This window comes from Nannospalax galili, unplaced genomic scaffold, assembly GCF_000622305.1.
Source record: "Nannospalax galili isolate Female #2095 unplaced genomic scaffold, S.galili_v1.0 scaffold1892, whole genome shotgun sequence".
NCBI lineage: Eukaryota > Metazoa > Chordata > Mammalia > Rodentia > Spalacidae > Nannospalax > Nannospalax galili.
The window spans coordinates 560,509-588,135 of NW_008331144.1; the positions used below are offsets into that span (position 1 = coordinate 560,509).

The following is a 27,627-nucleotide window of genomic DNA, read 5'->3' on the forward strand; positions in this document are numbered from 1 at the left end:
GGGCGGCGCCGGGCCCCGCTCCCGGGTCCCGCTGCAGCAGCGGCCGCCGCCCGCCGGGAGCTAAGGCCTCCCCGCCCCTTGCCCGCGGGGGTCGAAGGTCACCGGCTGCACCAACGAGACGCTGCGGGCGGGCCGACCCGAGCCGGGGGCGACAGGCGCGCAGCCTAGAAGGTCCCTTTGGAGGACTTTGCAGTTGAAAGCAGAGAGCATGCGCAGCCGCCAGAGGGCGCTCGGGGCTGAAGACTGGAACTCCAACCCGAAAGGGGCGGGGCGCGGGGCGGGGCGCGGGGCGGGGCCTGGTGCGCGGCTGGGCCTGAGGGAACAGTGGTGGAAGCAAAGCTTTGAAGCAGAAAGGAATCACGAAAGATAGGAAAGGTACTCTGAGGGAGAAGGGCCTCGGAAGAGGGAAGTGACACAGGGAAGGGAGCTGGAGGAAAGCCCACGGAGGGTGCGGGGCTGAGGCCAGAAGGACGGCCGAGGGGACGGACGCTGCCGTCCGGTGCGCGTGAGGCTCCGGAGTACTCGCAGCTCGCAGGGTGGCGCCGTCTCGTCTAGAGCCCAGCAATAGCAGGGACAGTGCATCTGCGCCCTTTCCACCCTGAGACCCACACGCGTTTTCCTCGGTCCGCAGCTCAGCCAGCCCCTGATCTTCATCAGTCTGGGCGGGGCCGCTGGGGGCGTGTCAACCTGGGCGGGCGGAGGCGGGCGGGGAGGCCGGGGGCGGGGCTAGACGCAGGGTCTGTGCGGAACTGCGCGGGCGCCCCCGCAGGGCTGGGAAGAGATCCCAGCAGCGTACCGGTTCCCTCCCTAAACCAGCAGCTGCACAGGGACCCCCCGAGCGGACTCGGAAACCACACAGAGTCCTGCGGGTGGGCCCGCAAAGTCCTAGGAAAACTTTGGAACTCTGGTCGAGAGACCACTTGGTGAGACTGGACACTCCCCTCCCATTCCCCTCTTGTTCGGAGGCACCTTCTCAGCGCTTCAGTCCCTAGGGCAACGCGACCCTTTTAAAACAGGTGTGGGTGGGGAGGTCGAACCCCCGAGCCTGGTTACACTTGCGGCAGGGTGGGGGTGAGGCCCTGTTCTTACCTGAAAGGGGAGAGGAAGGGGAATATGGGAGAAAATCAGCATATTAGTAAGATGGGGTTCAGTGGGTAGTGGAGGTGAGAGCGCCCTGGGCTGGGGCAGAGGAAGGGTGATGGGTCGAGGTCTGATTTCTGATAGTTATTTCTGCGTCACACGGTTCCATGTAAACTAGAGGTAACCTGAGAAAGGTACAAGTCCCCTTCTGGGGCCGCAGATGCCCCTCCTTTCTTGTTGCCTGGAGCTGGGACTTTGCAGCTAAGGGGCGTGGCTTCTTCTGACCCAGAGTGTGATCAGCCCATCCTGGCTACCTTTCACAGGAAACCTGACCTGACGGACAGAACCGGAAGGAAGCAGGTGGGTGTGGAGCCAGGAAGGAGGGAAGGGTGGCACGAATATTTAAGGGGAGGTGGGGTGGGCTGGGTAGGATCTGGAGCTCGAAGGCATTTTAACAGTTATGGTCCAAACCTGGGCCACACCCCAAAGCCCAGGGATCTGCTGGTGGTCCTCCTGGGCCTAGCAGCTGTCAGTCAGACTCCACCCCAGATCTCAGAGACCACCTCCTCTTAAAGCTTCCTTAGCCTTCAGCGTGATCTTGGATTTGTTTGTTAGTCAGTTTGTTTCAACTGGGAAATGGGTTAAGAGAAACCATTTTAAGATTATTGTGAGAACAGACCATAGTATGTAAACTTTGGGAATACTTCCAGGCACAGAGTAAACATAAAAGTTTGCTTTGTTTGTGCCACCCCCTTCCCCCATGTGTATACATCAATCCAGAGCTCTGGCCTTGTTCTCTCTGGGTTTTTCTCTGTCTTGCTCACTAGTCTATAAGGTCCTTGAGGGTAGGGCCCATCTCTCCTCCCAAAGACACTGTGGTGCCAGTCAAGACCTGTGGAAGCCAAGGCTAAAGTGATGGCTAGAATTATCCATTAAAATTGCTAATTTAGGGGATAGAAAGATGGCTCAGTGGTTAAAAGACCAGGCTGGCCTTGAATTCACAGAGATCCACCTGTCTCTGCCTCCTGAGTGCTGGGATTAAAGGCGTGTACCACCATACCAAGTAAAATAATTTTTTAAAAGTTGCTGGTATAAAGCTGGGTGTGGTAGTGCATGTCTGGGATCTGAGCACTTGATAGGTCTCGAGGCAGGAGGATCAGAGTTCAAGGCTAGCCTTGGCTACATGAGACTCTCAAAAACCGAAAAAGAAAGGTTGATGGTATAGCTCAGTGGAAGAGGACTTTTTCTGGTTTGTGAGAGGCTCTGGGTTCAGAGATGAGAGAGAGAGAGAGAGAAGAGAACGAACTAAGTCTTGGGCCTCTGATTGTGCTTTTTTTGAAAGCTCAGGGAAGGGAAAGGTGATACAGGCCAGAGGAGCTGAGGAAGGTTCCTGGTGAGGAGATATTTCAACCAGGCCCTAAACTACATAGGTGGAAAAGTGGGGTCTGGATAGGGTGTGATAAGACAGGTTCCTAGGGGAAGGTGAACTGAGGAACAGAGGGAATTAAGACTGGTAAGGGTTTTTAATCCCAGTATTCAGGAGGCATAGGTAAGAGAATCTCTGTGAGATTGAGGCCACCTTGGTCTACATAGTGAGTTCCAGGCCAGCTGGAGCTAGGGAGACCCTGTCTCAAAGCAGGAGGGGAATAAAAGAACAGTAAGTAGGAGAGGTCCAGCCTGCCTGAAGTCTCACCAGAGAGCAAAATACCTTCTTCCACTGTGGCCTCCTCTTTTCCATCCTAGTCTTGCAAGACCTCAGAATTTGAACTTAAGGTATTCAGGGACTGAAAGATCTAGTCTTGCCACTTACTAGCAGTTTGAGCTTGGATATATATATACCAGTGCTCACTGACCCTCCTCTGTCTGACCATCTGTAACATGGTCACCTCAGTCACCTGGCTGTTGGCAAGACTGTGAGGCAATGTCTGTGAAGCACTTAGCACTGCCATGTGCCCTGGAAAGGCTCAGTGAATGAGGTACTCTTGTTGTTTTAGGGCCAATCTTTGTCAACAATGTTAATGCAGAAGTCTGGCTGGCCCGGTCAACAGGACAGTTCCATCTCCGGGGAGTCAGGTCCACCAGTCAACTCAGATAGTAACTCAGGTCACTGGCTATCGAAGGACAATGAGGATGCCTCTGTTCAGGTAGTAAGAGTCCTGCTGTTCCTGAGACCAACATGCTCTCAGCCTCCTGGCCTCATTCCCTGTCCACCAACTGGGAGATAGTCTGCATTTTTCTTTCTTCCTTTCTCCCTCATCCCTTTCCTGTTTCTCTGTCTCTCTGTCTCTGTCTCTCTGTCTCTGTCTGTCTCTGTCTCTGTCTCTGTCTCTCTCTCTCTCTCTCACACACACACACACAGAGGGTCTTGCTATGTATCCTTAACTACAGGCTCCTGCCTCTGTCTCCTGAGTGACCAGGATTACAGGCACACTCCCCTCTACCCCAGCTATGCCTAACTTCTTGTGGCCCCTTTCTCCTCAGGAATTCCTATCACCACAACCCCTGCAGAACATGGGGTGTGACTTTAAATTCATTCCCATGAACATATTCTACCTCTCCTAGGTCTGTGTTGTTAGAGAAGATGGGAGGGACTTTGGCCCCAGGGAGTGAAGGGGGGACTCCAAGTATACAGGAAGGTATTTGGGGGTTCCTTCCAGGCAGACCACAGAGGCAGGAGTTGTCTGGCTGTCCTTGGTCTCTGATGCACTGGAAGGACTCCCTGCTACATGGAGAAGGGTGCTTGGAAGTTGCTCTAGATTGGAAGAGGGGTGGAAAGGACAAGGGAAAGAAGGAAAGCCTAGCCTCTCTCTTCCCTGCCTGTGTCTCTCCATAGGTTCCTGCAGACCTGATTTTGAGCCTCCCTCACGTGGACACCAACCAGGCTTCCAGCTGGCCTGGGCTTCAGACCCTGCTGCAGCAGCTCCCTCCACAGGACAGTGATGTGGGTCTCACTCTGTATCTCCTTCCTCTCCTGCCTCCCTTCACCCTGTCTATCTTGGTCTAGAAGTCAAGGGGATGACTAAAGCCCAGCTCTCCCTAGCTGGGGGAAGTCATTCCCCTTAACCCGAGTTTTCACATCTAATAGTAGGCACAATAGTATCTGCTCTGCCTACCACAATGCTTTGTTCAAGAGCATATTTGAAAATGAACATGAACAGCTTTTGAAACCAAGAATGCAATGCATAGATGTAGAGATACAGTTGTTTAGTATTTATTGAGGCCCTACCAGGTACACAGCCTAAAGGCTTAGTAAGTTCAATAGGGGAGACCAGGCAGGCACATATGAAGTAGAGAAAACATGGACTTGGAAATGTTAAGTTCTGGCTCGCTAGGAGCAGGAGCCAAGATGTTTGATGCCAAGTCCTGTCGGGCCCTTGAGTGATGACCATCCCAGCAAAGTGAACCTGAGGCACTTTCTTTGTACCCTCTTTTCTCTCTTCAGAGTTAACTATGTTATGATCTCCCAAGGTTCTTCCTCTCTCTGATGGAGCAGCTAAGCCTTCTAGAATTTCCCACCTCTGCTGTTCTACCTTGAGCACTGAGCATGTGGGACCCTTCCCAGTGGGGGCCTGTTTTTGCAGGAGCGCTACTGCCTGGCCCTGGGGGAGGAAGAACTGGCTGAACTTCGGCTCTTCTGTGCCCAGAGGCAGCAGAAATCTCTGGGACAGGGGGTGGCCCGCCTGCTACCACCCAAGCTCGAAGGACAAACTTGTGAAAAGGTAGGGGGTGTCCCCATCGTCAAACTTCCCCATTCCTCCAACCTTTCCCCTCTCACTTTTCCAAAAGGGGCTTTCTGGAGTCTAGTGGAGACAACAGTTTCAGGATTGGTGATTTGACAAACAGGAACAAAAGAAAAGCAGGTGTTGGGAGTTCTTGGCGGAGGCCAGATGGGTGGGCCTGGTGGGGCAAATGACAGGATAGTCAGGTTGGAGACTGGTAGAAGAGCCATGAGGGAAGCTAAGGAGACGGCTCTGATTCTGACCAGCCTGGTGCCCCTGCTTGGCAGTGCAAGGAGCGGTTGAAGCCAGGAGAGTACGGTGTGTTCGCAGCCAGGGCGGGTGAGCGGTGCTGCTGGCATAGGCCCTGCTTTGCCTGCCAGGCCTGTGGCCAGGCCCTGATCTATCTCATCTACTTCTACCATGATGGGCATCTCTACTGTGGCCGTCATCATGCTGAGCTGCTTCGGCCTCGCTGCCCAGCATGTGACCAGGTAGAGAGGAGGGGAGACTCTGGGGGATCTGTCCAGCAATGCAGGATCAGGGGACACCTTCCTAGGCTGTAGGCTCTGCTGGTATTGGGGAGCAGCATAGGGAGAAATGGAAACCAGTCAGGACTGCCTTGTGTTCTTGCTTATGGGACCTACTGCTTTTATCTCTGCCCCCCCCCCCCAATGAGAAGTCCTCTGGAGCAGGGATTCTTGAATAGATGTTCATCTCACTATGCCGGATCCTCAGTGCTGTGCTTGACCATGCTAGGAAGACCCTCATGTCTGCATGAAAGACAGTTCTGAACTCTGGGATGGGAGTCCAGGAAACTCTGGGGTCCAACTTCTTGACTGTGCCACCTGCTACGTAAGAGGATCCTGCTAAGCTAATCAGCCCTTCTCAAGTCCAAGAGTGACAAAGTAGATCAAACTAGAATGTCTGTGGACTTGTATTAGCTTTAATCCGTATAAGGCGTGGTTATTGGATGGATGAATGAATGAATGAGTGAATGAATGAACCATTTTCGTCTCCCCTTCCTAGCTGATCTTCTCCCAGCGCTGCACCGAGGCAGAGGGACGGCGCTGGCACGAGAACCACTTCTGCTGCCAGGACTGCGCAGGGCCCCTGGGTGGGGGACGTTATGCCCTGCCGGGGGGCATCCCTTGCTGCCCCAATTGCTTTGAGAGCCGGTACAGGAATGCAGGACCTACCTTGGCAGGGGCACTGGAAGGGCGAGCGTCCCTAGGTAAAGGAGGGGAAGGTGTAGATCTAAAGGGGGCGGGCGGCTTAGGTTGGGCAGAGGAGTGGGGAATCTCCCGGGCCCGGACTCTCACCCCAGCCCCACGCCTGTCCACCCCTCCCAGCAGCGCCCTGTCCTCCCATCGCAATCCCCAGACCCAAGCATGGGGCCCCGCAGCTCTCACCGCGAGTCCCAGGTCTGAGCGCTCCACGGGCTTCCCGAACCCACCCTGCTCAGCGGTCGGGGCTGCAACGCGGGACTCGCTCCGGGGTGGGGGACTTGGCCGCCCACTGGTGGACAGAGGCGGGGAGAGGTGGGGGCTCTTGGGGAGGACTCGCGGCGTGGGCGCGCACGGCCCGGGGCGGGGCGGGAGGCCGCGCGCAACCAAGTCCAGCTTCCACTGGTCGCCCAGGCAGGCTCTTTGCAGAGCGACTTGGGGGTTCTGAGATGGGCATTTCTGACGCGGCCCGTAACAGGGGAAGGAGGACCCGATCTATCCGAAGGATGGGACGGCGCCACATCGGAGGCCGAGGCCGTCTCCCGAGCTGTGCTGTCCGCGGCTGTTGCCAGCTCCAATCAGGAAACCCCTAGTGGGCCGGCCAAAGGGCGGGACCAAGACTGCCTGGAGACTCTCAGTGATCCCGACGGGGAAGACCCCTGCCCCACCTGCTCCTCTTCCTCGGAGTCGGAACCCGAAGGCTTTTTCTTCGGCCAGCGCCTTCCGGGTCCCTGGAAGACCCCCGGAAACCTCCATGCAGATGACAGCGACACCTCCAGGAGGCATTGCACCATTTGTTAGTGGCGCATTCTGGAGATGGGGGTTGTGGGTGGGGTGGGGCTCTGTAAAGCCGGAGGACGAGGCTATGCTCCCTGCATTAAAAAAACAAAAACACCCTGAAGGAAGAGGCAGCGAGGACAGACTGCGAGTGCTTGCCCTTCGGCGCCGCGCGCTCCGGGCCTCGATGGAAGCTTTCTCGGGAATTTCACTCCCTTGAAGAGCTAGCCTCACCCCCAACACCTTGCTTCTGAGACAACGAAGTGGTCGCCCAGAACCCGCGACAGACCCAGAGGGACGGGCGGTTGGGACCATGGTCAGGGCCTTCTCGTGGAGGGCGGAGTCAAACTCCAGCGGCTCCGCCTTCGGCCAGCCGGAGGAAGTACCAGGCCGGAAGTTGCGTTATCCGCCGTCGCCGACCCAGCCGCGGGGACCGGGAAAGGTGCTGTTATGGCGGCCAGCGGGGTCACGGTGAGCGCTGCGGGTCCGGCCAACGAAGCCCCTGAGATTCCGGACAACGTGGGCGACTGGCTCCGCGGCGTCTACCGCTTCGCCACCGACAGGAATGACTTTCGGAGGTAACCAAGCCCGGCGCCACTGTGGTCCTCAGAAACCTGTATTTCCTCCTTCGTGCGAGGCCGACACCGCAGGGTTTTTGCCACATTGTAGTGGCCTCGTAATGGTTTTGGCTGTTCTTTGTTGAGGTTGTAGGCTCAGAGAATTCCTGATGGCGAAAGCCACTTGTCACGTGACTCCCAGTATAGCTTGTCATCATGGGCTGGAGAGCCGGCGTTTGCCGCCAGCCCGACCCTAGGACCCACAGGGTGAATAGAGGACTCCCAAAGGTTGTCCTTTGGCTTCCACACGCACGTCGCGGTACTTGCCTCTCGCCCTGACCTAGGGGGCGGGGAAGTGGAAGCGCTAAAGCCTGACAGTTTTAACTCTGCAAGAGTGTTCATTTGGCCTTTTGCATTCGGCCTTGATCCTTTTTCTTTTTAGGAACATAAGTAAACTCTAAATTTCCATGTTGTGCCCACTGGGCAGAAGTACCATTTAACAGCATCTATCAATCAACACCTCGGGAAGGTGGTGCTCAGGGGAAACGTCTTCACACGGAATTTTTCATTACTTATGTAAGAGACTCAATGAGTTCAGAGTTGATGGAAATGTATTCTCTGTCCAGGAACTTGATCCTCAATTTGGGACTCTTTGCTGCGGGAGTTTGGCTGGCCAGGAACTTGAGTGACATTGATTTGATGGCACCTCAGCCAGGGGTGTAGGCAAGTAAGCACTTAACCATACCTCTCTGCACGGCTTAGTCCTGCAAGTTTAGAGCAGTAGTAATTTATTTCAGCTGTTCGGGACATGTAGGAAAGAGGCTTGCTGTAAAAGCCTTAGGTCTGTGTTTCTAGCTGTTCAAAGGATCTTAGTTTTTTTCCTGTGCATTTCTCTAATACCACCTGTTATTTGGTTGCAGATAAATGGAATTCCTGTGTACCCAAACTTTCCCAAAACAGCCTTTGGTCTGTGGCCACCACAAGCTAATACCTGGATGGCAGCTGAAGTGACTCAGATGGGCACCTTCCCTTTACGTGCCTGACCTCCAGCCCCGGTCAGTAGTCAGCTAGCTTCCACCTCTGTAAAGCTATATACAGTCCAAGTTTCTGCAGAGCATGGTCTTTGCGTTCGTTCTAAGGAGTACTGATGGTGTTTTGACATTTTGAAATAAAGACTGTACACAAGGACAGAGTTTTATTCTTTTTAATAAGAAACTTCTTACAAAAACAGGTGTAAAAAGTCAATTTACAAAAATCAAAAACATGGTTTATATTTCACACTCAAGAGACAGGAACAAGCTGCAAACACGGATTGAGAGAGGTGCTTTGCCTCATTAAAAAAAAAAAGAGCAATGGAACTGCGGCTGCCTACCCATGGAGGCTGACATACCAGGAAGCTTATTCCTGAGGGATTCCTTTGTTGAACAGTCCTGGGGGAAGAAGCCATTTGGTGTTGCATAGCATTTTAGTGCACCATGTGGGTTTTCCAGGCACCAGGGAGGCAGCATTGTTGGTAGAATGAGATTTGGTGGCAGAAAAGGCAGTGATGTTGGGGGAAGCAAGCTTGTCAGTGGGCACTAGTGATACTGCCAAGGAAGCTGCCTCCTTCACTTGCCACCCTAAAATGGATGCTAGGCTAGTGCCACTCTCTAGAGGTTGGGGGTTCTTTGGAACCATTGAATATGTAAAGAGTAAAGTGGAGCTAGACAGACTTTTTTTTTTTTGTCTTTTTGAGATAAGGTCTCCCGGTAGCCCCAGCTAGCCTGAACTATGAAGATCAAGCTGGCCTTGAACTCAGAGATCTGCCTCCCAAGTGCTGGGATTAAAGGTGTGTGCCACTACGCCCAGCTCCCCTAGTAATTTTTTTCTGGTCAATTCACTAGGCATTGTTTAATGCTGCTTTTTATGTCCCAGGACTCCTGTGGAATTGGTTGGCATCAAAGGGCAAGAATGAGAAGGGATGGTTGGTATGACTACACCACAGCGGCACAGCTGTCACAGGCATTACTTCTAGCAGTTTGTTTACCAAAAGTAAACAGGACAAAATAATTTCTCTTAATCTCATTTAAAAAGTTCTTTGAGAGCTGGGGGTGTCACTCTTCCCAAAGAGCTTGCTTTGTACTTGAGACGCTGCATTTGATCCCCCAGCACCCAATAAATACATTAAAAAGGTTATCAGAGATTTAAAAAATGTGTGTGTGTGTGTGTGTGTGTAATAATAATAAAAGTTGTGGGGATTACCATCCTCCTGAATGTTGATCAGGTAGTCTGTTTGATGGATAGAAACAAGTTTATGTCAATTCAGGCCTAAAGCCTATCCTGAGATCATAGATGCTCAGAGAGGTTTATCTTATGAAGAGGAAGAAGTCATGAACATGAGGACAAGGCTTAGGTTTGAAGTCATCACCCCCTAAAGGGTGACCAGGAGGCAGCCACAAAATAGATGCTGAACCACTGCTAAGATAGGAAATACCAGCACCTCCTGTTCTTTGGAGGAATGAAACATCCTTAAAGGGTGCTGTCTGATCTTACAATTGAACAGTTCTATTTGCTAAAAAATTTTGCAATTGAAAATCAGAATCTAGAAAGAAGACATGGCAGCTTTCAAAAGCATAATCAAATTTCATTCAAAATTTCATGTTTAATTTCAAGTAACCACTTACTGTTGGTTTTTAAAGCCATAATGATGGTTAGGCAAAGTTTCATTTAAACTGGTTTAGCAGTGCTGGAGCTGAAACCCAGGACCTCAAGCTTGCTGGGTAAGTGTTCTACCATTGAGCCATTTCCCCAGCAATTACTTGTATCTCAAATGAAACATGTATTTTAAGTATGGACAGAGTTACAGAAATGACCACCTGCTTCATAGCTACTAAGCCATGGTATAGTTAAAGCAACATGTGGGTGACCAAGTACATAGTGGTTAAAGTCACAGCCCTGGACTGACAGCAGGTACTAAATGTGTAAAAAACAAATGAAGTTCACAGTCCTATTTAGAAGACACTTTTCAGCTTTTGTACCGACTTGAAAAATTGAAATCTGGAAGTGGCATACTTACCTGGTAAAAAAAACTAAGTAACTGTGGGAAATTTTACCCTCAAGATAAAACCCTTCACCTAATTGAGTAACTAGGCTGAGGGACCCAGTTATCGAGTGTGCTTTGAAGGGTGAGCTTTTAAATATCCTTTGGTGATGAAGTCTCACAGGCTCAGTAGAAACTTTAAAGATGGAGTGAAAGAATCTGGTCGTGAATGGCCTCTAGTGAGCAGACTGGGTCTCACCACCTTCCTCACCACTCAGCACCATCCTAGTCAGCACCTGCCCAAGAAATGCTGTGTGGGGCAGGGACAGGGGGCATCATTTTTGCATCATTCATTTTGCATACTACACAGTGCTCTGGTTTGTCTTATAAAGGTTCACATGGAGGCTGTTTTCTACCCCTTTTCTTAATAGTTTGTGCAAAAGAGCTCCAGAATGGATGAAGTACCACTTGAGAAGGAACCATTTTGACCTCTGCCATAGGTTTGACCTCTGCCATAGGTTTGACCTCTGCCATAGGTTGCCCAGCATCAGTCATGGTTGATGAAGGCTTTTTGAACATTTGTGCTCTGCCACCTACCTGGAAAAAAACCCACATGAGCTACAACCCTAGATAAGGATATGGTACATGTAGGAAAGGGTAGCTTGAAAAGGCTAGAGTTAATGTGTGGAGTAGACAAGGGTGATGAACAATGGTCACATCGCTGCCTTGAAGACAGCCATCTGATAAATGATCACAAATACAAACAATTGGACCTTACATTAAAATTCTAGGACTTGCTGGCAAGAGCAACTCACATTTCATACACAAGAGATGGGAATGCTTTTAAAAAAACCTGTGACACCAAATGTCCTTTAAACAACACATAGACCCATTGGTCATTTGAAATGAAGAAGGAATCCTTTCCCTTAATGTTTTCAATCTCATGCAAACCGTAACTAAGTACAAGGCACCAAATTTTATGAATTGTATAAAATTAGTTCACAAAGCTTTTATCAGTAAGTAAAACAAACTCCGTATCTCCCTCCTTGCTGCCCACCCACCTCCCAACCCTACCCCCAACCACGTTTTCATTCTGCACTACTGTTGACCTCTTGGCTTACTCTGGGACGCTGCCTGCCAGTCCACCTCATTGGTTCTTCCCCTGAACCCGGATGGAGCTGAAAGCGTAGCCAGAGTAGAACTCAATCATTGACTCTAGAAGCCTTGCCACTGAAAACAAAAATAAACTCTGCTATTGAGTCCATAGGACACATTAACACTTCTACAATTTCCAATTATATTCATGACATTTTAAGAGACATCTGCAAGTTCTTTACTGTGTGGCACTGCCCTCCTATCTCAGCCAGAAGGGCTGGACCAAAGCTTGCAAGAGCTTTGCCTGCCATTTAATAAGCACTTCAGTTCCTGGCTGCCAAGGGCATTCCCAGTATATTATGCACTAGCATGGGTGCTGAGCTTAGAGGCAACCACAGGCATGAGCGCCAGGCTAGATTGAGGTAAGAAAGCATTTCTGAGGGCTAGGGTGCATTTGTCTTGGCTGGCTACAGCAGTAAGTAAACACACCAGCCAATCACAAAGGGTTCCTGGAATGAGACTGTTATCTGTGTGCCCTGGGAGAGAAGCAGGCCCACTGTATCCAGCAAGCATCTTGCATTTGATTTGGTGGCAGCTAGTCAACTTCTACCTGTTCTACCTGGAATGTTTCAATATGAGATGCAACTGAGACCTTCATCTCCTTTCAGTGCGTACATAAAGCAAAGGAACACTTCCTGCACAGCAGCCCTTATGCAGTGGACAGTTCTCTGTAGTAAAAACGCTCAAACACTGACTTCCTCAGTGTCTTGCGCTGTTTCTTGCTGAGGTGTCATCTATGACTAAGGTGGCACTTTCATGAGGGGAGCTCACGAAAGACTGGTTTCAGTTCAACACTGTTTCAGTTAAACACTTTACCAAGTCCCTAGTCTGCTTAATGGTCTTTATAGTATTTGGTATAAAACTTTTTAAAAATGAAATTTGAATATCTTGACATTTTCCATTAAGGTTTTGTGTTGATTAGTATGTATTCCCCTCTGGACAGGCAGATGCTCTGGTAGTTTCTCTTTCTAGAATAATAAGCACAGGATTAAAAATGAGGTACAATTCAGTTTTGTTTCCTTTTACTCTCCTTGGTTTGTTATTTTTGTTTTTGAGACGGGGCCTTACAGTGTAGCCCCAAATTTGTGATCCTCCTGCTCAGCCTCCCGAGTGCTGGGATCACAGGTGTGGGCCAATACACTTGGCTTTGTTTTTGTTAATGGGCTTTCCTACTGCTGTGACATGTCATCCCCAACATGCCTACTTAGTAATGTGGACCTCGAGAGTACAGTCTCACACCAGAACCTCAGCAGCATGGGCAAGTGGGACACTTTAAAACAGTGTCCAGGAGACGGTGAGCCCAAGCAAAGCTTATTCAAAGAAGCCTGCAATAAACAATGTAATCCAAACAGCATAAAAATGCCATACGCTATCGCTTCCAAATAAAAGCTAAATATTACAGAAACCTCACAGTGTTGGAAGAAAGCAAGTTTAATTTAAAATCTAGTTACTCCATCCCTATCAGGGTGAGCCATTTTCTGACTGAATTTCTTCCATGTCTCAGTGCTGTCTGGCAGGTCCTACAAGAGAGCCCATCTCAAGAGGTCAACAGGCAATGCTACAGTGGTACCTGGGAAATGTGGCTCATGAATACTGAGAAAGCTGTAACCTTCCTCCTGCAGCCTTACCTTCCCCACTCCCCATCCCTTCCCAAATCCCTTCCACATCTACTCCCTTCAAGTGACAATGGTACCTCTCTACCTGAACTCAGACATTAACATGAGATAGTCAAAAGAGAGCATTCCCAGGGACAGGCTGTGATGTAATGCAGTGGTCACTGCCTGAGAACGAGGGTCTGTCTCGACTTCCTGGGGAATCTGAGCAAAGCGCTGTGAAAGAAAACCATGCCTGACAGGAAGGAAGGCTTTGTCTGGGCAAGCCCATTCCATTTAGAAATGGACCCAATTCTAAAAAGATGTATTTTATTAGTCCACTAGGACGGTGCACTCTTGCTGTATTCCCTCATGGATGGGGACAGGTGGGCAAAACAGCAGCTGAGTAGCATACTGGGAAGGGATAGACAAGGGCCACAAGCCTTACCTGGACACATGGGTCAATTCCTAAGCACTGGCCACACCTTAGGAAAGCACAAACTCCCAAACCTTGTAAACACCTATCTTCTAGCGCTCCAGGTGCAGGAAAGAAGCTGCATGCCACACTGTGACCCCACAGGCAGCAAGCATTCTGATAAGCCTGCCCATCCTCACTGTATTCTGAGAAAGCCTCTAACAGCTGACCCACACACCAATCTAAACCAAACCATCAGCTTGCCCTAGACCTGAGCCAGGGATCTGCTACAAAAGAATGGGAGGAGCAAGGAGTGCCCTGTGGCTTAGCATGAAACAAAGAATACCTACTAGTCTGTTGCTTCCTATGACTCTCCCTCCTTCAAAAGGAAGGGATGTTCACGCCACAGTCTTGGAAGCTGCGATGATTAAGTGGTAGCAGCAGCTAGGTAGAGTATGGCCTGTGAAAGCCCTCCCATTTGACATGGGGAATTTGCTGCATGTCCCTCACTCCATCCTTCACCTGCTCTCCCCTAAAAAAAGGGAGGCTTGCAAGCTGTTGACCCTTGAAAGTTACTTCCTTTGTGGGAATAAATTCTGAGACTTCACCTCCTATCTGGGATCCCATTTCTTCCAGCCACCTGTCAGCCCAGGACCCCTCCTCTCATGCTCTGTCCAATGCTGCTCACACTGGAAACCACTGCTGCTGTAGGGAAGTCCTGATTACCAGGGGATTCATGACAGAAGGCATGGCTTCTCAATAACCCTTTCCTCCACCCAGATCCCTCTATTATCCAGAAGTAGCTGACCAAAGAATCTTCATAGAAGTTACTCCTTTAGGTTTGTTTTATGAAAGGAGGGGATTTCCAAATGTATTCCAAAGAAAGTGACTACCAAATTTTTGACAGGACAAGAATCACCTGGCACTGTCTCCTGCAGACCCAGTGAGGCAAACCTAGTCATTTGTTCCTGCGGCAAGCCTTATTTCCTAAGAGGACACTGAGAGATTCAAAGCAAGCCAGTCTTTGATACACGCCTCCCAGTCAGGGGAATGTCTGTGGTCTGCCTTCATCCGTGTTGCTGGACTGCACCTGAGCTCGGAGTTGGGGTTCTGAGATTCTTGCATTGCCCTGAACTGTTCTTTGAGTGTAAAAAAGAATGTAGGCCTGGGTTTTGCACACTTCCTCGACACTGCACACATTCAGCTTTGAGTCATTGCAGTGGACCCAAAAACCTAGGAAACCAAAGGAGAGAAAGAGAAAGTGACGACCTAATTGACATTTCCAATCAGAAGAGGGACAGAGGAGTTTGGAACAGAGCTACCTTTTGATTACTCTGGGTAGGGAAGGGGCAAGTCAATGAAGTCAGGCTTTGCTGTAACCATAGGCTTTAGCCCCAGCAAACCCACCCCCCTACAATACTGATGGATGAAGTTTTGTTCTCATTTTATAACACTCAGGCTTTTTCAATGTCTATCAGAGCCTCCCATAAAGACAGCCAGGATACTGGGGACTAATCTAGGTAAGGGGAGGAGAGAAATGGAAGCAGAGGGGACTGATAAGGGTATTTGTTCATAGGCTTTGACTGCCTCAGGGCTGAGGGGTTCAAGATCAGGTGCTGCTAAAAACCTACCTGCAGCCCATCTGTCTCCATGGAGACATCTGTCTCAACTGGAGGCTCTGTCCTGGGGGAGGGCTGATGCACTTCTGGAGGGGGCCTGGTATCCCCACACTTCACAAGGTAAGGGGAATAGGACACAGAAAGTGCTCCTAAATGTCCTTAGCTTTACTGTGAGTGAGGCTAGCAAGATTTTGTAACATGTCACCATGAGGTTACAAAGCCCTGTTATTTCTGCATGACTAAGTAGGATGCTGAGGCCTGCAGAATTAGCATTACCACAGCCATAGTAATACCATCAATATAAATACAAGAGATAAGACTGCTCCAACACTGGCTGAACAAGCTTTATGTACCAGGTATGGATCTAGTCACTTTAATGTAGGTTAGTTCTGTTCATTCTTAGAACAACCTTATGTTACTACCTAGTATACTCCAGGTCTCTAATCCAACTTTCATAATCCTTTCCATTGAGTATTAATTGTATGTACTTTCCCCCATGTGACTGGGGATGGAAATAAAGGAAAGCAATAATATGTGGACACACCAACCCTCTTCCGTGTCCCCCACCCCACAGAGTAAAGCGCACGCACCTCCCTCTGTGTTGTAGCAATAGGCTGTGTAGTGTCCTGAGCCAAACCCTTTCCCGTGATGCATGACCACTGCGGAGAGATCATAGGCAAAGGTCTCTTTGTCAAGAGAGGAGAGCATGTCCCTGCAGCAGTAAGGTTCCATGGTTAATACCTGGTCAAAGACGACATGGACCCCAATCTTCTCTCGATGATTACGGCCAGACCACCTAGAACATGGACAGGAACTTCTTACTAGTGAAGACTACTACAGAGCTGGCTAAAACAGGGAGCTGGAGAAATGTCATTTTCCCCGCCCCTACCAATCATCTCCCATGTGTATATTTGCTGTGAATGTTCCGAGTATTTGAACATAGAAATGCCTAAAGAAGCAATTCAGACAACTTATTATAGTTTACGCCTGCCCTTCTTTTCACAGATTATCTTATACCTCACCCTGAAGATGAATTTGCATAATCACCTCTGCCCCCAAGTAGAAGAGCTTCAAGCACAGACACTGGGTGCCAGATGGAAATGAAAAAGGGCCAGAGAGCAGAAGCCCAGCCTGCTCGCTTGCCTTACTGGACCACTCAGACTCCATGGATAGTGCAAGGTCCCACAGAAATAGGCTTCCCCTCCCAATGCCAAAGAACACAGGTGCCCTTGCCAAGCCCTGAGGCAGCAATCCCAAAGCTCACCTGAATCTTTTAAGGTGCAGCCGGAGGACCTGAGGTAGTCTGTAGATCATTAACTGCTTTCTAGCTTCACTCAGAACAAGGGGTTTGGGGTTGGATTTTCGTCGTTTGCCTAGATGGTTTGGGAAGGTATAAGACAGGTAGTGAGGAGCGTTCCTGGTTATGACAGACAGTGACTGGACTCAACAGATGCCTGCTTTTCTCTCAAAATTTGACTTCAGTTTTATTTAGGGCAGCAATGTGACCCCCCTTGCCCCAAGATCTCATTTCCCAGCTTCACCTGCCTGTTCAGAGTGGTTGTAGAGTTGTGGGTAAAATGAAAGGAATGATTGTACCCCTGTCCTTCCCACTGTTTGTTACAATTCCTCTGGGACTCTGTTGTAACCCTGAGGATGGCAGTCTTGCACTCTAACAGTAAAACAGAAAGGAGCTTGCATTTCTGATGACCATACACTGCCATGCTAACCCCTGGATGCGCTCCAGATTTCTTTCATATAACAGAAAAACAATTTAAGTCACTGCTATTCTGTTGAGGGTTTTTTTGTTTGTTTTTTGTCTTTTTGAGACAGGGTCTCCCTGTAGCCCCAGCTAGCCTGGAACTTGTTATGTAGACCAGGCTCGCCTTGAACTCACAGAGATCCACCTGCCTCTCCTCCTGAGTGCTGGGATTAAAGGTGTGTGCCACTATGCCTGGCCCTCTGTTGACTGTTAAAAGCAGCCAAACCTAATCCCATACCTTTGCTTCCAAATTTTTACCACCAGCAGTTTCCTGAAGTAGCTGTGGGTTCTGGATAGTATATTCCAGGTGTCATGACTTACTGATGAAATATAACAAATGTTGCTACAACAGTGTGCACACAGAGTTGAATATGCCAGGCTGTAGGCTTTTATATACCTGTCACTTAAATTATCATGCACTATAACATAACTTTAAAAAGCTTTTTATTTTCAGCCAGGTGTGGTGACACATGCCTTTAATCCTAGCACTTGGGAGGCAGAGGCAGGCAGATCTCTGTGAGTTAAAGGCCAGCATGGTTTACATAGTGAGTTCCAGGCCAGCCCCATTAGAGGGGGGGGGGTTAAATTAATTTAAATATTACTCATATTTGAGGCTTAGGAACAAAGTAAAAAGATATAACCTGGGGCTGGAGAGATGGCTCAGTGGTTAAAGGCACTGGCTACTCCTGCAGAGGACCTGGGTTTGTTCTCAGCATCCACATGGTGGCTTATAACTGTACATAACTCCAGTTCCAGAGGCTCTGACGCTCCTGAGAGACTGCACTAGAGGGAGGTACAGCTGGAGGGCCTTCACCAGTCAGGCAGCCACTGCATGTTCAGAAGGAGCATTCAAAGAGGGTCCTAGACCTAGTTTCCTATCCCTGTTCATCAGACTTTTGAAAATGACTGCAGCTCTGCTTAGGAACCAGGCAATGACTGCCCCCAACAGCAGAGGGAGTAGCTGAGCTAAAATGGAGAGTGCAGAATCTGGCTTTGTTTCCCTCAAATGAAATTCACAAAGAAAAAGAAATTACTGACTCAGTTGAGAGTGCCCAGTTCTGTCTCTGTATGGTCAAGATGAGGACACTGAAAGGTAGAAGACTGACTCTGAAACTGCATAAGCACCAAATCCTCAGCCCCTTGCCCAAGCTTTCCCTTCTGGCCATTAATCTGTACCAGCCTGGAGAAATCCTGATAAATGGGGTCATCTGGCAACCGGAAAAACAATCCTTTCTTAAAAAAAATAAATAAGGGCCAGGTGTGATGGCACATGCCTTTAATCCCAGCACTTGGGAGGGAGAGGCAGGTGGATCTCTGTGAGTTCCAGGCCAGCCTGGTCTACACAGTGAGTTCCAGGCCAGCCGGGGCTACAGGGAGACCCTGTCTCAAAAATAAATGAATAAATAAACAAATAAATAAGAAAGAGTATGTCTTGCTTCATCTTTCATATAGAAGAATGGTATAAAGTTGTTAATGTCCTTTTGTTCCTTGGTGGTAAAAAGCTTTATGAGCCACTATTAGAAGATAGATCCTGCCACTAACAAACAATATAGTTCACCAGTCTTAAAATGGAACAGAGCTGGTAGGTTTATAATTAGCAAAGTACAACGTTTCAACCTAAAATGGCAAAAATGAGAGCAAGCATGATTCAACTTTTGTCCTGATTCTTCAAAGAATAGGTTTCCCACAGTTTGTAACTTAAAACAAATACAACTGTGTGCAATATATGGGGGTGGGGAGGTTAGAGGTATAGCTCTGTAGTAGAATATTTGCCTAGCCTGTGGGAGACAGCATTACACCAATAATATACTTTTTTTCAAAACTTACAGTCTAGGCCAGGCATGGTGGTGTACACCTTTAATCCTAGTGCTTAGGAGGCAGAAGCAGGTGGTCTACATAGCAAGTTCCAGGCCAGCCAGTGCTACTTAGTGAGACCATGTCTCAAAAACAAACAAGGGGCTGGGGAGATGGCTCAGTCTTGCAGAGAACCCCGGTTCGATTCCCAGGACCCACATGGTGATTAACAACCATCTGTAGCTCCAGTTCCAGTGGACCTGACACCTTCTTCTGACTTCCTTGGGTACTGCATGACATGGGTGCACTTACACACATGCAGGGAATACACTCACATACACAAAATAAAAATAAAATATTTTTAAAAAACAAACACTTTTACAAGGTGGCAAACTGATTTCCAGGTCATTGCATGATTCATTTGTTGGGAGCTATTAGTGTAAGCACAGCCATTTTGTACACTGAGCCATAGCAGGCTTGCTTGTTTCACTCTGACTCAAGAGTTTTTGTGTTTTGCACACCAGTAGCTAAACGAGTCTCTGTCTCGTTTTTTCTTTCAATCCTCACTCCCCCTTTTAGGTGCTGTTCATCTTGGCCGGCTGGCACCAGCAAGTGGCGCCTCGAACAGGGACCTGAAAAGTAGGGGAAAAAGTGAAGGACACCGCTGGAGAAATTGAGTGCACTCGGTAAGATTGGGGAGCGGTGAGTATTTATCTTGGGAGAAGATGGGGCAAGGAAACAGTTGCTTGCTCTTTGTAAGGAACATGCTTGGGGCCCAAGGAGCAAAGGCTGAGACTAAAGAGGACAATCCGATAAGTGGCGGCTCCGATAAAAGTGAAACCAAACCTTCTGCTCCGCAAGAGCCAGCTCCATTAGCCTTGCCACCCTTTTATGAGGACCCCCATCTGGGGCTAGAAGAGGGATCTCTTGACCCTGAGGATGAGTCTGCTCTAGGAGAGAAGGCGGTTGCGTATGATGGGAAAAAGTGTCCACCTCTAATTGCCTTGTCTGAGAAGTCTATCACTGGGAAATTGAGCAATTAAGGGTGGAGTTAGAGGCTTTGAAGAAGGAAATGTTAAATAACAAAAAAAGAACTAGGACCACCCCAACACCCTCTATTATAGCAGGATTAGATCATCCTCCTCTGGGGCCACCAAACGTTGTTGCGCCTCCCATGACTGCCATGGTTCAGAAGCCTTCGGCAGGAATCTGGTACCCACTTAGAACTGTGCAACCCCCGCTACAACAGGCCATTGGGGCCGTGGTAGAGCGAGGAGAGTCAGTGCATGGATTTCAAGTCTTCCCAGTTTCGGAGCAAGTTGATCAGCAGGGCAACAGGGTGCGGTCTCATGCACCCGTGCCATTTAAGCAGCTTAAGGAGCTAAAAACTGCTTGTGCTCAGTATGGTCCTACTGCCCCTCTTACCCAGGCTTTGTTAGAATCCCTGTCCACAGACGCGCTTCTGCCTGGTGATTGGAAGCAGGTGGCGCGTGCTTGCCTTTCAGGGAGAGATTATCTGTTGTGGAAATCTGAGTATATGGAACAGTGCCAGGTGACAGCAAATACCAATAGAGCGCAGAATATTCCTATAGATTTTGATATGTTAGCTGGCAAAGGACAATATAGGGATACTGCTCAGCAGTTGCAATACAATGTTGCTGCCTATGTGCAGATCAATGCTGCAGCCCGAAGAGCCTGGTATAAATTGCCATCTAGTGGTAGGCAGGCTGAAGATTTGTCTAAGATCAGGCAAGGTCCGGATGAGCCATATCAGGATTTTGTGGCTCGATTACTGCAAACTGCCGGTTGCTTGCTGGGGGACAGTGAAGCAGGTTTACTTCTAGTGAAACAGCTTGCGTTTGAGAATGCTAATGGAGCCTGTCAAGCTGCTATTAGGCCTTTTAGAAAGAAAGGTGATTTATCAGACTATATAAGATTATGTTCTGATATTGGGCCATCTTACATCCAAGGAGTAGCCATGGCTGCGGCATTGCAGGGAAAGCCTATTCAGGAGATACTTTTTCAACAAACGAAAAGGTCAAAAGGATGGGTGGGTGAACCTGGGGGGAGCTGCTTCTGATGTGACCAGTTGGGACATCAAGTGAAACAGTGCCCTAATAAGCAGAGAGGTGGTCACAGAAATAAAGAGCCAGGCTTATGTCCCTGTTGTAAACGAGGGAAACATTGGGCTAATGAATGCAAATCAAAAAAGGATGTTATAGGAAACTTGCTTCCACAAGGAAACAGGAAGTGGGGCCAGCCTCAGGCCCCGAAACAATGTTATGGGGCGCTCCAGACACCAAGTAATCTCTTACATCATACTCTTTTCACTTTAAATTTTTTGAGTTTGGATAAAAATGACTGCTCTGTGGCAGAATGTGGCACCCTCAGTCACAGGATACCTATGCCCAAGTCAGGTGGAAGGATCCTTTAACTGGACAATGGAATGGCCCTGACCCTGTGTTGATATGGGGAAGAGGGCATGTTTGTGTTTTTCTGCAGGATGCGGATGGAGCCAGGTGGCTGCCAGAAAGGCTGGTGAGGTTCGCTGGACAAGTGCCAGAAAGAAAAGTGGAAAAGAATGATGAGGTGGCAAACGTGGCTGATGATGATGTTCCTGCAAGTGATCTTGTCTGAGTTATATTGGACTTATGTTCCTGATCCACCAATACTGCACCCTTCGATATGGGAAGAAAAAGATAGTAGAGACTGTGAATGACTCAGTTAATCACTGGGCACGCTTCGAAACATCTGGTGATGCAAGCAGAGACGAATTTTAATTACTCGGGATCTGGAAGTGGGGTGCCTATTTGTTTTGTTAAAAATGATAAGTACAGGTGTGTACAAGTAGATGACCATGTGCTTGTGGACGAGGTGGCTGCTGTACCAATGCCAAAGTGCTACTGCCAAGAGATAATATAGAGAAAAAAAATTTCTCTGCAAACATTTCCACCCTGTAAGCAGTGACAGATATTCTAAAAAGGCTGAGAGCCACCTTACCATCGTGGTCCTCTATCACTTCCACTGTGAGTGGTTTAGTGGGACTTGGCATGCTTTTCCTCCTATGTCTTTGTTTTCATCTGGTGGCAGTAAAGTTATTTATGAAATCCTGTGGCAAGTCAAGGCTACTGTGCATAACATGAGATTGAACTCCCTCCCCTAACAGAGGCCGGTAGTCAAAGATGGGTAAGATCTTCTGGGAGAAAGTCAACCTAAGACAGGGCGTAGCTGATGGAAGCTACGTGCCAATGACTGGTAAGGCTCTGCTCTAGCAGAAGACAACCTAAGACAGGCACAGTCCTTCTGTCCTGGATACAACATAATCTGGGGTTATAAAAAATAAAGGGGAGAGATGTTGGGAGCTATTAGTGTAAGCACAGCCATTTTGTACATTGAGCCGTGGCAGGCTTGCTTGTTTCACTCTGACTCAAGAGTTTGTGTGTTTTGCATACCAGTACCTAATTATTCTGCCAAGTCAGGAGGAATGTGTTGATAATTTAGGGAAGATGGTGGAATTCACAACAAGTATTTGACCGTTCCTTGACCCTCAGATAAAGGTGGGGAAAAAACAGCTGTTGAAGCTAATTGAGCTAAGCAAACGGTGGCTATCTGATGTTCTGCTGTATAAGAAGGCTGAGCTGAAATAAACCTTGTGCTGCAGCCTCTACTGACAGTCCTCCCAAGTATCTTTGTCTTGTTTTTTCTTTCAATCCTCACTCCCCCTTTGCAGGTGCTGTTCATCTTGGCCAGCTGGCACCAGCATTAACTTTATATTTTGAGTTTCCAAATCTTTATATAGCATAAGTTTCTGTATATCTGCTCTATAGTTTTGTCTGTGCATGCTAGGTTAGGGGAAGCATTAAGTGCTAGTGTGACAACACAGAAGGGCCCTGCACAGAGGCCTGCATAACCATACAGAAAAAGCCCCAATTTTAAATCAAACCAATGATCAGAAGCACTTCTTGTGACTATCCCTGAAATGAAAACTTTTCAAGCATGTGAAGAAAAAGATATAAAAATATCCATGAGGCACTGAGTGTCTAAGAGGTGTTGAGCTGGCCCCACGGTACCGATCTTGTTTTTAAAATTTTATTTTTATATGTATGTGAGTGTATTGCCTGCATGTTTGTTTAAGTATACCACATAATGCCCATGGAGGTCAGAAGAGGGTGCTAGAAACCGAACCTGGGTCCTCTGCAAGGGCAGCCAGTGCTCTTAACCACTGAGCCATCTCTCCAGCCCCACCAATCTTTTTGTTTGAAACAGGTTCTCCTTGTAGTCCTAGCTGGTCTGGAACTTGTATGTAGACCAGGCTGACCTGGATCTCACAGAGCCACCTGCCTTGTGCTGGGATTGAAAGCATGCACCACCACATCCAACACAATTATTATTTTGGGTTGTTTTTTTTTGGTCTTTTTGAGACAGGGTCTCCCTCTAGTCCCAGCTGGCCTGGAACTCACTATGTAGACCAGGCTGTCCTTGAACTCACAGATCTGCCTGCTTCTGTCTGGTACTAAAGGCGTGTGCCACCATGCCCAGCTTTTTGGGTCTTTTTGAGACAGGGTCTCCCTGTAGCCCCAGCTGGCTTGGAACTCACTATGTCAACCAGGCTGGCCTCAAACTCACAGATCTACCTGCCTTTGCCTCCCAAGTGTTGGGACTAAAGGTGTGCACCACCACAATCTTACTTTTTTGGGGGGTCTTTTTTGAGACAGGGTCTCCTTGTTAGCCCCAGCTGTCCTGGAACTCACTATGTAGACCAAGCTGGCCTTGAACTCACAAAGATCCGCTGGCCTCTGCCTCGAAAGTGCTAGGATTAAAGGTGTGCACCACCACGCCCCGCCCGACAATCTTACTTTTTAAATCACATTTTTCTTCTTTTCTTCCTTCCTGTTTCCCTCTCCCTCTCGTGTGTATGTGTGTTTGTAGGACTGAGGACAACTTGTCAACCATGTAGTTCCTAGGACTCAAACTCAGGTCATGAGGCTCAATAGCAAGTGCCTCTACTAGCCATCTTGCCAGTCCTTCAATCTTTTGTCTGTGTGTGTTGGTGTGTGTGCAGATGCCTGTACACTGTGGAGGCCAGAGGGAAACCTCAAGTGTCATTCTCCTGGGGTCATCTTTTTTTTTGAGAAAATCTTTCATTAGCCTGGAGTATGCTAGGCTAGCTGGACAGGAAACCTCAGGGATCCCCTGTGTCATCCGTCTCAGGGCTGGGATGACAAGCACATGCTACCACACCACACCCAGTTCTTTTTACCTGTGTTATGGGCTCCACCTCAAGTCCTCATGCTTGCAAAGCAAGCATTCTACCAATTGTGTGTGTCATCTCCTCAGCCCCACTGTACCAATCTTTAGCATCAGTTTCGAACGACTTTAAATCTACCAACTCAGTACACTTTACTGATACTCCAGCACTCAACTAGGCTGTGGTACCCAAGTTAAGATTAAATAAGAACCATCAGACTCTACATTCATAAACTTAAAGAGGGTTCCTATAGCATTATAAAACTAAGTACCAAGATTCTCAGAGCTCCTATTTCAGACCACTTTCACATACTTCCTCAAATAACAACCCTTCGACCAGGAGTAGTCAAAGGAGACACAATTCTTGGCCATTGTTTTTGTTTAAAGTGTGTGTATACAGGTGTATGTGTCTCAGTACACACTGGAGATCAGAGGAGGACAACTTTGTGTAGTCAATTCTCTCTGCCCACCTTTATGTGGGTTCCACTGATCGAATTCAAGTCGCCAGGCTTGTGTGACAAGCATCTTTACCCACTAAGCCATCTTGCCAGCCCAGAACTTTGTAATATGCAAAATCCACATTACTTATGTGTAGAAACTGTGAGAAAAAGCTCTTTAAAAGATGTTTTGGAGCCATTCAGTGTCTTCAGTGTTATCTTTGACAAAAGGGTCAAAAGAAGCACCTTAAATTGGCATCCCAGTTGCACTCCCCTCACCCCCTTCTCTACCCAGCACTCACTGTTACACTGGTCACAAGCGTAGATTCTCCCTTCCAAAGCCTCTGTCTCGGTGAACTTGGCCAGCATCTCCGTGAGCAGGCACTCTGTTTGAGTCAAAGGGACAAGCCCCTTTTCTATGCAGTGGTACCGTTCAGGGAATTCCAGGGACAGATCCCAAAAGGGTTCAATGGTATTAGATTTATAATTGCATGATATACATGTGACCTAGAAAGAAAAGACTGGTTTGAAAATCATGTAGTGTCCATGCTTCTCACACAATTTTTCTTGCTTTATACATGACATATAACTTTTTCAAAAACTTCCCTCAAAAAAGGTTAATAAATTAAGAGCCAGGCATGGTGGTGCATGCCTTTAGTCCCAGCACTGGGGAGGCAGAGGCAGGTGGAACTCTGTGAGTTTAAGGCCAGCTTGGTCTACATAGTGAGTTCCAGGCCAGCTGGGGCTATAGGGAGACCCTGTCTCAAAACAAAACAAAACAAAACAAAAAAACTACAAAAACAAAATTAAGTAATAACTAACGGAAAGAATTGGAGCAAATTTTATGGTGTGTCCTCCCTTCCTTCCTCCCTCCCTGTTTAGAGTCAGGGTGTCCCTTGTAGCCCCAGCTGGCCTGGAACTTGCTATGCAGACCAGGCTAGCCTCGAGGTCATAGAGACTTCACCTGGGATTTAGGGCATGTCCACCATGCCTGGCTATAGCACACATTTCTAACTATGTGATACTAGTTGTGTGACTGAAAAGCCACAAAGTGGGGCTGGAGATGGCTCAGCAATTAAGAGCACTGGCCGCTCTTGCAGAGGACCCATGTTTGGTTCCCAGCACCCACATGGCGACTCATAACCATAGGTAACTCTAGCTCCAGGGGACCTAGTGCCCTCTTCTAGCCTCTGTGGGCATTACACATTTGTGGTTGTACTTATGGACATGCAGGCAAAACATTCATACACATAAAATAAGTATATATATATTTTGGTCTTTTTGGAGACAGGGTCTCCCTATGGCCCCAGCTGTCCTGGAACTCACTATGTAGACCAGGCTGGCCTTGACCTCACTGAGATCTGCCTGTCTCTGCCTCCCAAGAGCTAGGATTAAAGGCATGCACCACCACACCCGGCTCAAAAATAAGTATAATTTTAAAGAAGAAAATAGAAGCGTCAATAGGCAGAGATGGAGAAGTGGCCCTGCAGTTAAGAGTGCTTGCTCCTCTTGTAAAGACCCATGTTTGGTTCTCACCATCCACACTGGGTGCCTCACAACTAGCTGTAACTCCAGTTTCAAGGGATTGAATACCCTCTTCTGATTTTCCACAGGCATTGGGCACCCACATGGTGTACATACATACACATAGGCAAAACACTCATACATATAAAATAAATAAATCAAATTCTAAAAAGGAGGAAGGAGAACCACAGAACACCCACTGCTCTTTTCTCTCAACGAATGCTTGTAGTACAGGCTACAAGCTCCCTTGGAGGCATTGAAGAAATTGGTCTGAGAGAACTACCAGGTCGCTGTCCACTTCTCTCACCCTCAAACTCCTTTCTCACTTGGTCCGTCCATGCAGCCAATTTACCTTTTTTCCATCCTTCCCTCCCTTCTCCTTTCCTCTCTCTTTTTAACTTTTTTTTGTGACAGGGTTTCAGTACTCTCCTGGAACTTACCACACAGGCCAGGCTGGCCTTGAGCTCTGGTTCCTCCTGCCTCAGTCTCCTGAATGCTGGGATGAGGACCAGAGTGCACCATCATACCTGGCTTGCCCTTGTTTCATACAGTAACCCTATCCTGATCCCATGCTGCAGAGTCTCTCTTTCACTATAACATTCCCAGATGTACTTGGTATGCAAAAGAGGAAGAGAAGGAAGGAAGGAAGGAAGGAAGGAAGGAAGGAAGGAAGGAAGGAAGGAAGGAAGGAAGGAAGAAAGATGGGAAATAGGAAGGAGGCTTGCTTGGATCTCTGGCACACTCCCACCAATTTCTCCTCCTTGTAGGTAGAGGTTTTTTAAACTACTCTGGAACCAGTGTTCGATATAAACTCTGTCCAGTTTCATACATTGGACTATTAAAAGTTCTGGACAGAAAACAGGCAAGTTCACAAACATGGCTATCACAGTGTACCGCACAGTGTCCAAACAGCCATCCTGGAACGGGCATAACCACAGAATATACAGGCTACACTAAGTAGCCCAGGGGTCCAGAAGCCCAAACTACCATCCAAGTCTCCTTCCTTGCCTTGGGCAGGGCCAGGGTTGGGATGGGCACATACCTACCTGACTGAGCAGCTGCCCGTGAAATATGGTGTTCACCACCTTTAAGACCTGTTTGGTGAGCTTCCTCTGGGAGAAGGGGATGAGGATCCGCCGCGTGGAGCCCTCAGACTCCAGCTCCTGCTGCACTTTGTGAAGCAGCTCACAGAGAAATTCCTGCGCATCCTGCTGATCGTAGCCGCGGAAGGCTGGGATCAGGCTCCACACCGAGTGAAGCATGGCGAAGGGGGACACCAGGGCCCACTTCCCAGACCACATGACTCGGAAGAGGGTGTGCAGCTCGTGGCAGAGGGAAATGTGCTTCGAGCTGGGCTCCTTGTTCTGGATGAGCTCCAGGCTCCGGCTGATAGAGGTCCCGCTGCTCCAGCAGAGGCCCCGAGGCCCGCAGCCGTCTGCCCGGGGGCTCCTGGCCGACAGCTCGGTGGTTGAGCTGCCGGCCGGCCGGCCAGAGAGAGGGGCCTTCCCGTTGGTGGCGTGCGGAAACAGATGCTCGGAGGTGGAAGGGTCGAGGTTCAGGAAACATTCCCGGAACTTCTGCAGATGGCTGAGCACTTGCAGGATGGAGTTCATGTAGCAGGTGTTGCCCAGGTTGCGGAGGCCGGTAACGCCCGGGGCCACGGCTGGCCGGCGACGCGGCTTGAGGCCCGGCGCGCCTGCGCGGCGGGAG

At 48.7% G+C, this 27,627-nt stretch overlaps 3 protein-coding genes across 14 annotated transcripts in view; 2 read left to right on the top strand and 1 right to left on the bottom strand.

Moving 5' to 3' along the window:
* Positions 1–288: 288 nt before the first annotated feature.
* Positions 289–6,857, top strand: Prickle4 (prickle planar cell polarity protein 4). Of its 9 annotated transcripts, none has more exons than XM_029558702.1 (8): positions 289–375; positions 1,404–1,440; positions 3,075–3,224; positions 3,914–4,021; positions 4,662–4,799; positions 5,066–5,290; positions 5,826–6,294; positions 6,501–6,857. In XM_029558702.1, exons 3-8 carry the CDS (start codon positions 3,093–3,095, stop codon positions 6,821–6,823), a joined length of 1,395 nt encoding a protein of 464 aa, XP_029414562.1. In that variant the 5' UTR covers positions 289–375; positions 1,404–1,440; positions 3,075–3,092; the 3' UTR covers positions 6,824–6,857. The 9 variants fall into 9 exon arrangements, with proteins under 9 accessions (XP_029414562.1, XP_029414580.1, XP_029414574.1 ...); XM_029558720.1 differs by having other exon boundaries at positions 5,826–6,030; XM_029558714.1 differs by having other exon boundaries at positions 5,087–5,290.
* A 357-nt stretch (positions 6,858–7,214) lies between these two features.
* Tomm6 (translocase of outer mitochondrial membrane 6) lies at positions 7,215–8,544 on the top strand. Of its 2 annotated transcripts, none has more exons than XM_008823199.3 (3): positions 7,215–7,377; positions 7,983–8,083; positions 8,277–8,544. In XM_008823199.3, exons 1-2 carry the CDS (start codon positions 7,250–7,252, stop codon positions 8,077–8,079), a joined length of 225 nt encoding a protein of 74 aa, XP_008821421.1. In that variant the 5' UTR covers positions 7,215–7,249; the 3' UTR covers positions 8,080–8,083; positions 8,277–8,544. The 2 variants fall into 2 exon arrangements, with proteins under 2 accessions (XP_008821421.1, XP_008821426.1); XM_008823204.3 differs by having other exon boundaries at positions 7,983–8,079.
* A 2-nt stretch (positions 8,545–8,546) lies between these two features.
* Usp49 (ubiquitin specific peptidase 49) overlaps positions 8,547–27,627 on the bottom strand; it is a 110,701-nt gene continuing 91,620 nt past the window's right edge. For all 3 annotated transcript variants that reach the window (XM_029558692.1, XM_029558696.1, XM_029558698.1), the window contains 5 exons: positions 26,964–27,627; positions 24,696–24,900; positions 16,421–16,529; positions 15,747–15,952; positions 8,547–14,770 (listed from right to left, as the gene is read on the bottom strand). The exon at positions 26,964–27,627 is cut by the window's right edge and continues 727 nt beyond it. In XM_029558692.1, coding sequence (XP_029414552.1) covers positions 14,580–14,770; positions 15,747–15,952; positions 16,421–16,529; positions 24,696–24,900; positions 26,964–27,627 — 1,375 coding nt within the window. In that variant the 3' untranslated portion in view covers positions 8,547–14,579. The remainder of the gene's footprint in view (positions 14,771–15,746; positions 15,953–16,420; positions 16,530–24,695; positions 24,901–26,963) is intronic.